The 16,113-nt window shown below is 35.6% G+C and overlaps 1 protein-coding gene across 5 annotated transcripts in view; it reads right to left on the bottom strand.

Annotated features, from left to right (window-relative positions):
- The window catches only part of SPICE1 (spindle and centriole associated protein 1), a 63,413-nt gene that overhangs the window by 15,819 nt on the left and 31,481 nt on the right, over positions 1 to 16,113 (bottom strand). For all 5 annotated transcript variants that reach the window (XM_059164101.1, XM_059164099.1, XM_059164102.1 and 2 more), the window contains exons 6-12: positions 15,790 to 15,896; positions 12,485 to 12,597; positions 5,795 to 5,931; positions 5,464 to 5,601; positions 4,839 to 5,104; positions 3,255 to 3,386; positions 642 to 789 (exon numbers count right to left, since the gene is read on the bottom strand). In XM_059164101.1, coding sequence (XP_059020084.1) covers positions 642 to 789; positions 3,255 to 3,386; positions 4,839 to 5,104; positions 5,464 to 5,601; positions 5,795 to 5,931; positions 12,485 to 12,597; positions 15,790 to 15,896 — 1,041 coding nt within the window. The remainder of the gene's footprint in view (positions 1 to 641; positions 790 to 3,254; positions 3,387 to 4,838; positions 5,105 to 5,463; positions 5,602 to 5,794; positions 5,932 to 12,484; positions 12,598 to 15,789; positions 15,897 to 16,113) is intronic.

Here is a 16,113-nt window from a genome sequence, read left to right as displayed (position 1 = left end):
AAGTTAAATTTTAGTCAGCCACTTCTCAGAATCCCTCATGAGAAAACATTCCTAAATACATAAAATACCACACACAGATACTCATCGAAGTATTTGTTTTTTTAGAAGCAAAAAACATGAAAAAGCCTAACTGTCCTATTCAGACTCTGACATAGGATGGCACAGGAAGTGAAGAAAGGCTTTCCAAGTATCACCACAAATGAAAAAAAGTTACAAATTTCTAAAACTCAGTATTTCTTTTTCTTTCCAAGACCATCTCCTCTCCTCCTGAACCTGGCGCACAGTGATGAAAAGTGATGGCACTAAAGCCCCAGTGGTCTAGGAAGCAAATTCTGCTACTTCCTAGTTGTATGATCTTGCTAAGCTACCAACTCTCTCGAAGCCTTGGTTTTCTCATCCTGAAAGTAGGGATAACAATAATACCTCATCAGATTATCACGAGGATTAAATGAGATAATACACAAAAAAACACTTAAAAAGTGCCTGGCATAGTGCAAGTGCCCAACAAATATTAACTGGAAATAGCGATGGCAACTGTCACCGTTACAATGCTATGTGTACATGACCAATCACATGTAAGTTTAAAGTTTTGTTTACTCTGTTTAATACCAACCTGGGATGATAAGACCATATATACTCACCCAGATTGTCTATCATTTTCCTGCTTGTGGATCCCCTTTCGGATGCCTGATACTCTTTGTTGCTTTTTATCACAGGACAGTTCTTCATGGCATGTGTCAGTGATATAAGTTGCTCATCTGTTGTGACCATGTACTGCTGAAGTCTTGCCTGGAGAAGAAAGAATGAAACAGTATCATTGCAATATCAGACCTCAGATCATCACCTAGACATGCAGAACTGTATCACCACTTTAACTACTCTAGGAACTTCAGACTTTCGTTCAAATACTAAAGTCATGTATTTGTAAGAACACATAATCATAAATGTTTTAAAAGTCCCACAACAGAGGAATGGTTAAATATATCACAGAATATTATTAATTAATAAATACACTACCATACAACAATAAGAATTAACCTTTTTACAGTGCTTTTGATCTATAAAACCTCTTTATATAAATGGTATCAACTGACTCAAGCTAATTTAACAGAATATTACACAGGCATTTACACTGATAAACATGACCCAGTAAGAAGTTACGTAATGTATATAAAATAAGGTTAAGAAAAAATATATACACCGAGATAAGAGGTATTATACACATACAAATATATATGTATATGTATCCAAAATGTATAGAAATTTTATAAAAATCACAGATGGTCAGAACTGTTAGTGGGATTACTGAATAAAATATACTAAACAATTTCATACCAGCTCAAATTTTCCCCAAATTCCACAATCATCTCTAATGACCTATTCAGCATCTCCATCTAGAACTCATACATGCTTCTCAAACTCAACATGTACAAAACCAAACTCCCCCTGAACATTCCCAACTCATCAACAGCAACTGCATCCTTCTAAATGCTCAGCCCCTAACTTTGGAATCACCCTTGACTCCTCTCACATCCTTTCCTTTATCCCATATCCAAATCCAACCCATCGGAAAAATCCTACTGTTTGCCTTCAAAATAGATTAATAATATAGTCACTTTTCACAACTTCACCTAAAGATTGCTTCTGTGTTCATGACTGTTCCTCCTGCACCAAGAACAGTGCCCGGCCCAAATCAATACAATTTGTTGATCCAACTAGTACATTTTATTTATTTTTTTTTCAATTAGTACATTTTAAAACTGCTCATCTTCCCAAGAGAATTGATAACCTAAGTTCACACAAATACTTGTACATGAATGTTCATAGCAGCATTATTCACTCATAGTACACGAAACAACTAAAAATGTCCATCAACTGATGAATGGATAAACAAAATGCGGTCTATCCTTATAATGGAATATTAGTGGACAATAAAAAGGAATGAAGTACTGAAACATGCTACAACATAGTTAAGCCCTGAAAACATTATGCTAAGTGAAAGAGATCAGATACAAAAGATTACATATTGCACAATTCCATTTATATGAAATATCCACATTTGACATATCTTTAGAAACACAAAGTGGATTTATAATTGCCAGGAGCTATAAGCTATAAGAGTGACTGCTAACAAGCTTGGGGTTTCTCTTTGGGGTGAGGAAAACATTCTGAAATTAGATAATGGTGCTGGTGTACAACTCTGTGAATATACTAAAAACCACTGAATTGTATACTTTTATAAGATAATTAAATGGTATGTGAAATGGATAGATCAATAAAAAATTGCATGTCTTATATCTAATGTCCATTGATACAACATAACTTGCCTACTAACTATGGCTTTTCCAGTCTCTTTTGGCTAACAAATAAAAGTAATAACAACCATCACTGGAGAACAAAGAGATGAATAAAACCATCTCTGCTCAAGCAGCTCAGTCTTTTTTTTTTTTTTTTAAGATTTTATTTATTCATTTGTCAGAGAGACAAAGCGCAAGCACAAGCAGGGGGAGCGACACAGGGAGAAACAGGCCTCCTGCTGAGCAAGGAGGCTGATGCCAGACTTGATCCCAAGACCCTCAGATCATGATCTGAGCCAAAGGCAGATGCCTAATTGATTGAGCCACCCAGGCATCCCTCAAGCAGCTCAGTCTTGATGACAGGTATACATGCATGTGTAACACAGTTTGGTAAATGCAGTGAGAGCAATACCCAGAGAGAACAGAAAGAGCACAAATTAAGAATGTTTAATGCACCATTGAGGCAGTATTAATTGGTTTCTAGAAGAAATACTGTGTCTTTAAAAAAATAATAAAAGGAGCAATTAGCTAAACAAGTGACAAAAAGGACTTATCTAATAAATATGAAGATACTGCAAACAACTTTAAATGGCATATGATTACAGGAAGCTTTCTAAATTGTATCCTCTGCTGTTTTGAAATTAGAAGTAGCTATCACAACATTTACTTCACAGTTTGGATAAACTGCTATAATATTGGTAGTTACCATTTAAATGTAGATTCTGTCTTTCCAAATAATAGTATGTTTTTTAAAGACAGCAGACTTTTCTGTATGTTATTTGTACTTCGAGTTTCTACTATAGTACCTCCAATATAATGAATGTTGATGATAATAAAGAAGTGATAAATAATCACAGCCACACAACTAAACCAAAGGCAACTAAAAGAAAATCTTACATACTCTTAAAGATACTTTATTTTACTAAACGCAGAAAAGTTGGGATCTCATCTAAGTACCTGGGTAGCAGTATTTTCTTCTCTAAGGAGAAGAATTTCAGCTGTAAGAGCATCAATGAGCTCTCGATGATCACCTAACATTTGTTCCAGGTGCTGCCTCGTCTCTACTTCTTTACGCAGTTGGACCTCGCTCTACATTAAAAAAAAAAAAAAAAACAACCTCCATCAATAATAAGATAAAATCCCCATCCAAAAATAAACTCCCATTAAAAGCATCAAATACTGAAAACTAAGAGTTTCTATTCAAAACTGTCAAAGAAAATGATACAAAGTATATGTGACAAAAATGAGAATGACATATTTTTATAAAAAGGCTTATATTGCATTAAAATGAAATGCTGTGTCCTTTTCCCTTCTTTATATAGAACATAATAAACAGAATGGTATACAGGCTTAAATAAGTACAAATTTTTGCCGAATAAAGTGGAGGGAAGGACATATACATATTGCTTGAATATACACAGATCATCTCTAGAAGGATACACCTGTATCTGGCAATGACTGCTGGCCACAGGGAAGCAAACTAGTTAAATGGAAGTTAAGGGTGGGAATGAGAATTTTTATCTATAACCTTCTGTTTCTTTTAATTTCATGCCATGTGATTATGATCACCAATTCAACAACTAAGTTTGTTCAAATAAAATAAAAAAAACAACAGGCTTCAATGGTTTTAACTTTGTAAAGCAAGTGATTAGCTAAAAAGTGGAAGCTACTAAACCTGTAATGCTTTCAGAGAGCCAAAAGTACATTCCTGGAGAACCCTAATTTAAGGATAGAAGAATGATAAGACTTTCATAAGTCTGACAGTACAATAAATATTTCACTAAAAAGTAATTTTAGGAAGACAGCTCCAGAGAAATTGAAACATCAGAATTAGAGTGATGAACCAACTATTTTAATAATAAAATGTCCTTGAACATTTTCTGTTGTATTTGTTTAACAAATTTAAATGTATAAAACATAAGAACAGCTTAAATAGGTTTTTTGAAAGATGAAATGTAGAGCTAGCTCTAATTCCTCAGCATTCTGAAGACTGGTTATTCAAAAATTAATTACAAAATAATTCTTGCTTCTCTTACAAATTATTTTCAGAACAACAAAAGATCTACTTCAGACAAAGCCCAAGTAGTCACACAGATAACGTGAAGAATTTTCCTCATCTGTGTCTACAGATTACAGGCATGCCACTCTCCAAACTAAAGTAGGAGTAGGAACACAGAGAAAAGCAATAGAACAAGGACACATTTAGTAGTTCTACTGAATTTAATACTGCCAAACAATATATTCAATGTCAGCATAAGACATGATTTTATTTATAGTAGATTTACCTTACTAATTACAATTTAGAACAGCTTGTATTAAAATCAACATCACTTATACTATAGGATACATAAATTGGCATATAGAGGGAAATTAAAAGGTAAAACCTTACTGCAGATAATCTAAAACTGAGATATTTTAAACAAAGCTATTCAAATTTTACTATTCTTCATTTGGAATTTGCAATAAATTAAGTGTAGAGGAAAAAAAAACCCCAATGTTTCCACCAGCACTCTGTAGAGGAGAATAACCTCTTGTTCTTACCTCTTTAAGGTACCGAACCAGGCGACAGAGGGAACCCACCAGTGACAGAGTAAAGCCTGTAAGCCCCTGACTACTCTGCAGTCCTTTGACCTCGCGTCCCGTCCACCGTTCGTATTCTTCCATTTCATGTTCCACTTCATTGATCATGTGTTTGAGGACATCTAGGCTGGAATTATTGCTGTTTGGTAAGTCTGTGGAGGCTGTGCTAGCTGTTAACACATTCTTCTTCTGCTTGGAAGGAGCACTGGAATCCAGTTTTCCTTTCACTGATAATGACAGAAATCACCCTATTAGAAGACCAGGAAAAGCTATACCAGCAAGCTACTAGAAAAACCACTGACTGTTATTCACAGTTTACAAAAGGTTTTTATAGAAGTTATCACCATTTCTCATAAAAACTATAGTCTAAATCAGGTTTACACTATCTATAATGAATGTACTAGAACCACCTTTCTACAGAGTTACATTGTTATATTTGGAGGCATTTCTTAGCTACCATTTAGAAAAGTCTAATCAGCTGGCTCCAACTGGATGGGTTTAAAGGAAAAAACTTTACTAAGAGATATAGGAAGCTGTATCAAGTTATGCGTTTAACAATTCATCTTTGTAAATTGAGGGATTGAACCTTTCTTTAACAACTGTTTTTGCTTCCTTGAGTTCAGCACTTGTCCCACAACATAGCTTGAGTCTAGAGTCTCAGTAGATTCTTCAGATTGAAGCCTGGTCTGGATTCTCTTGACAGCGCTGGTAGCATTCAGAGCAGCTAAAGGAAAAAATATTTCCAAAAGAATCTCAAGTGAACAGGAAAAAAAGTTTTAAGCATTCCAATTAACAGATCAATTAGGTAAAGTCAGTCAAAACCCAAATAATATTCCTTTAAACATTACTATGTTTAAGGAAGAACATAATAAAACAAGTTACTGTTCTGTGAGAAATAATACAATGGGGGAACAAACCTTTTTGTTCTCCTGATGGAGGGGCAGGTGATGGAGTTCCCGGAGGGTTTTGGGACTGTGTTGTTATTTTCTGCTGAATATCAGTCCACAGTTTATTAATTAACTCAGAATTATCTTCCTTCAGTTGGTGGAGAAACCTATAAAATATGGGGCAACAAGCTATATCAAAATTAATAAATGCTATCATTTAAACTGCTCAACTGCTTAAATGTTTGATTGACAGCACTTTTAATAATTCAAAATCAAAGAAAAAAATACATTTTGCTTTAACTGTTAAGACAGGTAGCTAAAATGCCAGTCTTCTTAGTGTTAAAAGGAATCATTCCATCTTCCTCCCAGTTTCTCACCCACCTTGGCTCCTGCTTGGAGGAAAAATCTGTCCTTTCTGAATTTTTGTGGTATGGGCCCCGTTCTCCTCTCTTTCTCCCAGAGAAAGTACATGGCTTGGTCCTTTCTGGTTTCTCTCTGTGAAGGAGGCTATCCTCAGAACACAGTCTATGCTCATCCCTGAAGTAAAATGACTAGAGCAGACTCTGCCCTGAGTTCCTGGGAGCAGGGAGAAGGAGTGAGAAGAAGAGCTGTAGTATAGGGAGTTAGAGAACTAAAGCCTTTTGCTATAATCATCTTTAGCATTGGTAAGGCTTATTCTTTATTCTCCAACCATCTGATTCCTTTATCTATTTTTCATTTGGACTGAGACTTAAAAGGGGTAGGTGACAAAAAAGCAGGAACAACCCAGATGCCCAGCAACTGATGGGTGGAGAAGTAAAATGTACTGCACCCACACAACCATAAAAAAGAATGAAGTGGAATCTTGAGAACATGCCAAGTGAAAGACACCAGACACAAAAGACCACATACGGAATGATTCTACACATATGACATGTCCAGAATAAGCAAATCTACAGAGATAGAGAATAGATTAATCCAATAGATTAGATAGGGCTGAAGGGCTTGGAAGGAAATAGGATTTGACTATTAAAGAATATGGGGTTTCTTCTGGTACTGAAAATGTTCTAAAACTGACTATAGATTGCATAACTCTGCATATACTAGAAATCATTGAATGTTATACTTTAAGTGGATGGACTGTATGGTATGTGGACAATAAATCAATAAAGCTGTTACCCAAAAAAAAAAAAAAAAAAAAGAGGAATGGGGAAATATTATTTAGTGGCTCCACAAATCTCAACCTAAGAGAGTTGCTTTCATGCAAATTATGGATAGTACATTGCACATTAGCTGCTGCTACAAAATCTATTTAGCAAAAGGCCTATAATGCAATCCATTCAAAGGGGGCTTAGTTATCAAAGCATCAGAAAGACTCCTTTGTAAGTGTTAGTTCAAAGTCCAACCTTCCGGCTAAATCTTAAGAAAAGTGTTGTAACAAGATTTCTGTACAAGTTAGGAAAATCCAAAACAGTCTGAACTCACATCACTGTCTCTAATGTTTATACTTTTTTAAGAGTCAGGTTATGTGACAACAACAAGGAAAGTAATATAATACTACCTATGACAGGGTTAAGAATGGCCTCCCTAAAGATACTTACAATTGAATCCCTAGAATCTGTGAATGTTACCTTATCTGACTAAAAAGGGACTTTGCGGATGTGATTAAGTTAGGAAGGATATTGAGATAGATGACCTTGGATTATCTGGATGGGCCCTAAATGCAATCAAGTGCATCCTTATAAGAGGGAGAGACACAAGGAGACTCTGACACACACAGACATAAAGGGTGCTGTGATGATGGAGACAGAGACGGGAGTTATACTGACTCAAGGCCAAGGAAGGCCAGAGCCACAAGAAGTTGGAAGAGACAAGGAATGGATTTTCCCCTAGAGTACCCAGAGGGAATGTGAGTGGCCCTCCAACACCTTGATTTCAGCCTAGTGAAACTGATTTCAGATTTCTGGCCTCCAGAACTGTGAGAGAATAAATTTCTGTTGTTTTAAGTCATCAAGTTTATGGTAATTTGTTATAGCAGCCATAGAAAACTAATGTAGACTCTGGCACCTGGATACAAGGTGCTAGTGTAACAAAGTATCAAAAAATGTTTACCAAAAAAAGCTCTGAAATGAGAATGGGTGAGGATGGAAGAATTTTCAGGTAAATATTACAAAAATCCTAGGTTGCCTTACACAGGCTATTCATAGAAATATGGATGTTACAGACCCTTCCACTGTGGACCCAGGAGGAAGTGAGGAGCACGGCAGAGAAAGAATCTATCATCATGAATGGAATACTGGTAGCAATATGAGCATTAAGGGAGCTTCTGGTGAAGGCTCACAAGGAAATGAGGAACATGTGATTGGAAACTGGAAGAAAGACAATCCTTATTATAAAGTACCAGAAAACATAACCGAGTTGTGTGGAAAGCAGAACTTGTAAACAATGAACTTGGATACTTAGCTGTGGAGATTTCCAACCAAAGTGTTGAAGGTACAGCCTGCTTTCTTACTGCTGCTTAGAGTGAAATGTAGGAGGAAAGAGATACACTGCAGGAAGCACTGTTAGCCAAAAGGAACCAGAACTTGGTGATCTGGGAAATTTTCAGCCTGCCCAGAACGCAAAAGATGGTCAAATTAGGAGATACCACACTGTTAGGAAAGCACGCCCTGGAAAGAAAGACAAGTGTATGGCTACACAATGTTTTGCTAATCTGAAGAGATTAGGCATCTGACTCACAGATCCCCTTAATGATCTCAGCAGACAGCAACAGAGATGGAATTATCCAGGGAAGATCTCTGGAGGGCCTCTTTGTCTAATGCCATCCAAAGGAAACACACAAGGTCCTTTGAGAATGTTACACCAGCAGAAATACGGCAGCTTGGACTGAAAGAGACAGAGATAGGATAAAATGAAGGAAGAGTCAGACTCCCAAAATTCTACAATCAGCAAACAGGCTGATATGATTAAGTTAAGAATCTTGGGATGTGAGGTTATCCTGGGGGGGCCCTAAATGGTATCATGTATGTTTTTATAAAAGAGAGGCAAAGGAAGATTTGAACATACACACAGAGGGAAAGGTGATATGAACTCAGAGGCAGAAATTGGAATGATGCAGCTGTCACAAGCCAAGGAAGACCAACAGTCATCAAAACCTGGAAGGGGCAAAGAAGGCAAAGAACAGATTCTCCTCTAGAACCTCTGGAAGAAGGGTAGCCCTCCCAAACCCTTGATTTTGGTCCAATGAAATCGATTTCAGATTCCTCCAGAATTGTGAGAGAATAAATTTCTGTTGTTTTAGGTCACACAAGAACATGTATTCATAGAAATTTTCAAATCAAAAGGCACTTAGTCTCCAGATCCCAAATCTAATGCATCTCCTGATACCTCATGTTTAATAGTTAACAAGTAACATTTTGAGACATTAGGTACTCGAAACTGGAAACCACCTACTCACACAACTAAATGAGATAAAACCCAACCAAATAAAAAACAGTAACTTGATTCAAATGTAAAGAATAAAAGCAATATTGCACAAGATTAGTTATATTTGGGTTCTGAAAGAAGCTCATCTTAAAAGATGATACATGTTTCCAAGTGTCCTTAAGGAAACAGCAACCAGCTAAATCTGAATCACTCTATACATCCTCCAAAACCAAAGAGACGGGGCAACAAGAGGAGCAAAAATAGCTCATAACCCATACCTTCTACATGACTGGAAAACAGATAATACTACTAACTTCAAATTACCTATAAGTAGAAAAATACACACTAAACTCCAGCAAAGATATTTCCTGAGCTCCTGTCAGAAGCCCTAGCAGGGAGTGAGGGCAGCTGAAAATGACTAAACGGGTCATTTAAAAAAAAAAAAAAAAAAAAAAAGGAAAAGAAAAAGAAAATGACCAAACCAAGAAGAGAGCGAAGAGTCTACTGGTGACAAAATCACCTCCAGAAAGAAGTCCACTCTAAATAGCAAATACTCAAAAAGGAATATCACACACACACACACACACACACACCCCAAACCTGGGCAGTCAAAATACTACTAAAAAGTGCATAGAACTCAAGGTGGTAGGTCTTGGAAAGACACCACTTCTTGATGTCAACAGGAAGAAAGAAGAGTTCTTAGGAGGCTGAGTGCTAAAGACACACACAAAAAAAGTATATTACCTTAACATGTTTAACAAGGGAGAACAGTTCAAGACAAAAAAGAACAGTATTGGAGTACAAACCAACTTTCACCTGCTGATACTTTAAAAAAAAAAAAAAAAAGCACCCATGAAAATAACTGTACTTCACTATAATTGAGAGACCTACCCCAAACTCACAACCCTGTCCATAAAATGTACAAACTAAAACAGTCTGCATCATACAAGACAAAATAATAGAAAATTTAATTGAAATATTCTAGCCAATAAAAATGTTTCCCCTACCAAGAACAGAAGAAAATTGTAACAAAACTCTTTAAATGGAATTCAGTATATTTAAACAAGCATTTGGAGATATAGATCTTGAATCATAAGTTCTAAAACTAAGAACAGAGATAGACAAAAACCAGGAACAAAATAAGAATTGACTGAACTCAGGAAAGAATATAAAGAAAAAGAAAAACTCAAAAATAAAGATTAAATTACAATGTGTCCAATGGATAATCATTAAATAAACATTTAATAAGGAAGATTGAAGATTACAGGAAAACAACAACAAAAAATAAAGAATAAAAGGTTAGAGAGAAAGTATTTGAAATAGAAAACAAGAGACATCACTTTTATGTAGGTAAAAGGAGTCTCTGAAAAAGAAAAAAGAAAAAAAACAATGATATCAAACTAATATCTGAAACTATAACCTAAGGAAACTTACTTCCAGAAAAAAAAGAAAGAAAGAAAAGAACCAAATCTACAAAAAAGCCAACTGTGTTGGAAAAACTGACCTGAAAAGGTAAACTCAAAACACACCTTAGCAATATTTAAATTTTAAAGATAAAAGAATAAATTTTAAATATAAAGGACATCAATACATAAAAATGCCTAATTATTTATAAGGGCAAGAAAATTATTCTAGCATCAGACCAGTCAAAACAACATTCAAAGTAAGCCAAGAATGGAGGAACATTTTCAAAAAAATTAAGGAAACAAAATATTAAAGATTTTATATCCAGCCAAGCTATCCTTCAAATATCAAAGCTACAGGAAAACTTTTAAGCTTTCAAGAACTCAAAGAATAGAACTCATAAACCCTACACCATGAGCTTTGTCTAAATGAGTGATCCAACCAAAAGTTAACTAGGAAAACATCATAAAAGGACTGATGATGAGCATTTAATACATTTAACTATAGATCCAAGACTAAAACAAAAATGGCAATAATATTTTTGCCATATTTATGGCAATAATATTTGCCATATTTTGGTGGCTCAGTGGGTTAAAGCCTCTGCCTTCAGCTCAGGTCATGATCCCATGATTCTGCAATCAAGCCCCGCGTGGGGCTCTCTGCTCAGCGGGGAGCCTGCTTCCTCCTCTCTCTCTGCCTGCCTCTCTGCCTACTTGTGATCTCTGTCAAATAAATAAGTAAAATCTCTTTTTTAAAAATGGCAATAATAAGGAAGAATAATCTGTAAATGTTTTATGTCCTGTCAAAGCAAAAAAAAAAAAAAAAAATGCAGCTAAAAGAAGAGAAGGACTGAGAGAAAAAGAGAAAGAATGAGAATATAGAATAAATTATTTGTTGCATAGGTCATAGGTGGAAGTCAAAGCACTCCATTTAAAACTAACACACCTGAGCAAAAGGTTGAAGAATATAGGGGACTAAAGGGCTCTATAAAAGGCAGATATAAAGACAACCAGCCAGAACAAAATTACAAACTTCCTAAATATCAAAAGAAATTTTTAAGAGAACACAAAAAACATTACATAAAGAAAACTATAATTATAGTATAATATACATAGTACTATAAAATAAGTTGACATCAAACATATCTACTATATCAATAAATATTACAAGCTTACTTCACCAATTTAAAAAAAAAAGACTTTTAAACTGGCTAAAATGCAAGACCCAACTCTATGCTAAATACAAAAGATACACCTAGTACACAATAATTCAGAAAAGCTAAAATAAAAGAATGAGCAAGGATGAACTAGGCAATCAGAAACAAGAAGGCAGAGGTTTCATTCCTGATACCAAACAAAATAGGACTGAAGCCAAAAGGCATTAAATATGACAAAGGACACTTTACAATGCTAAAAGCCATAATTCACAATGAAAATACAATACTTATGGATATCCATGTACCAAAAAACACACCAATCAGGTAATTAACTTTAAACAGAATTAAATATACTTAAACATCATATGCAAAGAAAAATAGAAACACACTAACAGAGACTTTAATACACTACTCTCAATATAAGATAGTGACAAAAGTAAGTACAGATACAGAAGAAGTAAATAACATCATCAATGAAGCAGATCTTAAGGATATACATATAGACCTTTATACACTGGTAATATAGAATATACCTTCTTCTCAAGCACACAAATGGAACATTTACAAAAATTTAATCATATATTAAGCCACAAAGAAAACATCATTAAGTTCCACAAGTAGAAATATTATAAACACATTGTATACCTTAAACTTACACAATATTATGTTAATAATATCTCAATAAAGCTGGGAAACAAAGGAAATGGCCTTGGAGAAAAGGGAAGCCCTGTAAATATTTATCCATATATACCTACCGATCTACGTTAGTTTTTGATTGAGAGTTTATAGAGTTATCCAACTCATTCCCACTTTCTTCAGACTGGCTGTTAACAGTTCCTTCTCCTTCATCATCTACTTCGTTAAGAGCCTTTCTCAACATAACAATAAAAATACAAATACAAGTTGGTTATATGTACACTCATCCTTTGTTTCTTTTTGTCATTACAATAGAGAGGTCCCTCCTTCTACTGCTAACATCTCCACAAGTGCTCTAGGACCTAAACCCTCTCACCTCCTTCCACTCCATCAAGTGCCCCATCCCTCTCGGGCAACTTCAACCTCTCTGCACTGGCTTTAGCTCAACCGCATTTAAATGTGAGTATCTTTTCTCTTTTCTCTCACCATATCTTTTCTCTTTCACCACCAAACTTGAAAGAATCTTACCCACCCCTCCACCCCCACCCCACACGGCTTCTTAACCACCTATGCCCTACAACCTTGCTTCTGCCCTACCATTCCACTCAAACTGCTGTCTACAAGGTCAATATCTTTTTTTTTATTTGTTCCTAAATCAAATAGATATTTTTCAGTCTCTGCCTTCCCTTTCTTTTCTAATTGATTGGACATTGATGACCATTCCTTTCTTTCTTTCAAGATCTTCTTGATACATTCTTCCTTTTAACTCCCAAGATACCATATTTCCCTAGTTTTTATTCTATTCTTTTGGCTCTTCCTTCCCATCTCCTTCATTGATTCTTTTCTTTCTGCCCTTTCTTAATACTCAAGATCCTCCCTTTGGACCTTTTATCTTCTCATTTTGACTCCCTTTCTGAAAGATTGTATCTAGTTCCAAAGCTGCAATTACAATTCAAATGCTGTGAATTCTCGAATTTCTTTCTTCACCCAGATTTCTCAGGAGTCCTAGACAATTATGTTCAACTGCCTAAGATATTGCTAGTAGACATCCTACACACATAAATTTAACGTGTCCAAAACTAGTCATCTTCCTAAGCCTCTCCTATCATTCTTTCAGAAGCCTTATTCCTGACATATTACCTAAGACCATGAGAGTATTGCCATCTACTGAGATGCTCAAACCAGCAAACTGGGAGTTACCCTTTTTTCTCATCCATCACATCCAATCAGCTACCAAATGCTGTAAATTCTATCCTTTTTTAATCTTTCAAACCCATCTCTCTTCCCCTCTACCTTCTTTTACTGCCATTGCTTAGGTTAGGCCCTCACCACTTCTCACTAAAATTCTAACCTAAGTCTTCTAACCAGATCCTCTCACCAGTCTTGTCCTTCCCAAACCCTTCTTCCACTCTACAATGGATTTCATCATGACTCTATTCTTCCTAAAATTCTTTGGTGGCTCTCCTCTCACTTTCTGGTTCTTTAGCCCTTCATTACCTAGCTCCTCCTTATCTCTCTAGCCCCAGCTCTTGCCATTTCCCCTTCCCCATAACAGAGACCATAATTATCTGAAAGCTAACATTTTTTTTATTAACATACATTATTTGTTTCAGGGGTACAGGTCTGTGATTCTTCAGTCTTACACAATTCACAGCACTCACCACAGAACATACCCTCCCCAAGGTCCATCACCCAGCCACCTCATCCCTCCCAACCCTCTCCACTCCAGCAATCCTCAGTTTGTCTCCTGAGACCAAGAGTCTCTTAAGGTTTGTCTTCCTCACTGGTTTTGTTTTGTTTCATCTTTCCCTCCCTTTCTCTATGATCCTCTGTTTTATTTCTCAAATTCCTCAAATCAGTGAGGTCATATAATTGTACCTCTTTGATTGACTTAATCTCGCTTAGCATAATACTCTGTAGTTCCATCCATGTCATTGCAAATGGCAAGCTTTCAGGTTTTTTGATGGCTGCATAATATCCCATAATATTCCATTCCATTCCATTCCATGCCATACCACATCTTCTTTATCCATTGATCTGTTGATGAACATCTAGGCACTTTCCATAGTTTGGGTATTGAGCTATAAACACTGGGGTGCACATGCCCCTTCAGATCACTACATTTGTATCTTTGGGGTAAATACCCAGTAGTGCTATTGCTGGGTCATAGGGTAGCTCTATTTTCAACTTTTTGAGGAATCTCAACATTTTTCAACGTGGTTGCACCAGCTTGCATTCCCACCAGTAATGTAGGAGGATTCCCCTCAAAGCTAACATTTTTAGTAAGTGCCAAAACATAATGGCTTTTGGCTATTTAAAATATGTAACATTCTACTTAATTGCCTTTGTAAGCAGAAAACAGTAGACTTAAGTTGTTTTTTGTTTTTTTTTTTAATGATTCTGATTTTTTGATTAGTGATTTTGATTTTGATTAATGATTTTTTGATTAATGATTTTTGTTTGTTTGTTTGTTTTTAATGATTCTGGACCTTGTAATTCCCTAGGATCATCCCTCTAACTGATGATTCTCCTTTTTTCATAGGACATATAAATAACCTAGGAAATTGCACTAAACAGGTATTGAGTCCTCGTCAATCCTAAAAATTTGTTTTATTTTAATATTAAATTCTTCATGAGCTTTAAAAAATGTTTCCCATTTCAAAATTCTAAGCATTTTGATTAATTAAGAGTTTCAGTTAGGTTGGGATACATTTTAATTAACATTTTACTACTATAATATAATTTTCCCATGTAACTGGTCAATAAATTCCAAGTTTCCTGGGTAACAGGAATAAACACACCTGTTTTCTAAACACACCCATTAAAAGAGACTATTAACATTTAATGAAGAACTAGTATCTGGAATCATGATAGACACATAACTTATCTCAGCCGATCCTCACAACAATCATAGTAAGTATATTCTACTCCCATTTAACAATAACAACAACAACAAAACCAAAAATACTCTGAGTCATCTCAGATACCTTAAGAAATCAACCCAAGATCCAACAGCTAGTACTAACAGAATGTAAACACAGATCCACCTGACTCTAAAGTGGAAGTTAAGAGACTCCCCACTGTTTCTATAATGGCAGACGGAGCAAATGCCATCTCTGATGCTATGTGATCTTGGACAAGGCACTTAATTTTTCTGAAGCTCAGTGTTTTCACCTGCTAACTGGAGGTAATGCTAGTACCTACATCATAAGTAAGTACTCAATAAATGGTTAGCTATTATTATCCAATCCTGTCTTGTTTGGTACAAATATAACTCACCCCAAGTGTAATATGCTTGAGGAAGAACAATTCTAGCAACCAAACTTGGTATTTGTTGATATTTAAGCTTTTGAAAAGTTTACCTCTATGCCTGCATAAATTTAATTTCAACATAAGCATGATGGCTATAAGGACAGCATATTACCTGAGGCTCCATGATGGATTCACTAAGAACGGCCTGCGTGTCAGGGTCTTGATTTACCACAATAGGACCCTGAGAGGAATCAGGAGCCATAGTTACATTTGGAAACCCTGCAGAAGGAAAAGAAGTCATGATGATTTTACTTCATTTAATTAAACTGACTTTACAAGCACTATACACTGCCACAGGTTTGTATTATCAAATAAAAATCTTAAATGATAATAATAGCAGCTCTCACTTATATAATACTTACTATATGCCAGGCACTTTTCTAAATGCTTTTACATATATTAAATCACTTTACCCTCACAAAATCTGATGAGGTTG

The sequence above is a fragment of the Mustela lutreola genome, chromosome 2, assembly GCF_030435805.1.
Source record: "Mustela lutreola isolate mMusLut2 chromosome 2, mMusLut2.pri, whole genome shotgun sequence".
Lineage (NCBI taxonomy): Eukaryota > Metazoa > Chordata > Mammalia > Carnivora > Mustelidae > Mustela > Mustela lutreola.
This window is presented reverse-complemented; position numbering and strand designations above follow the sequence as displayed.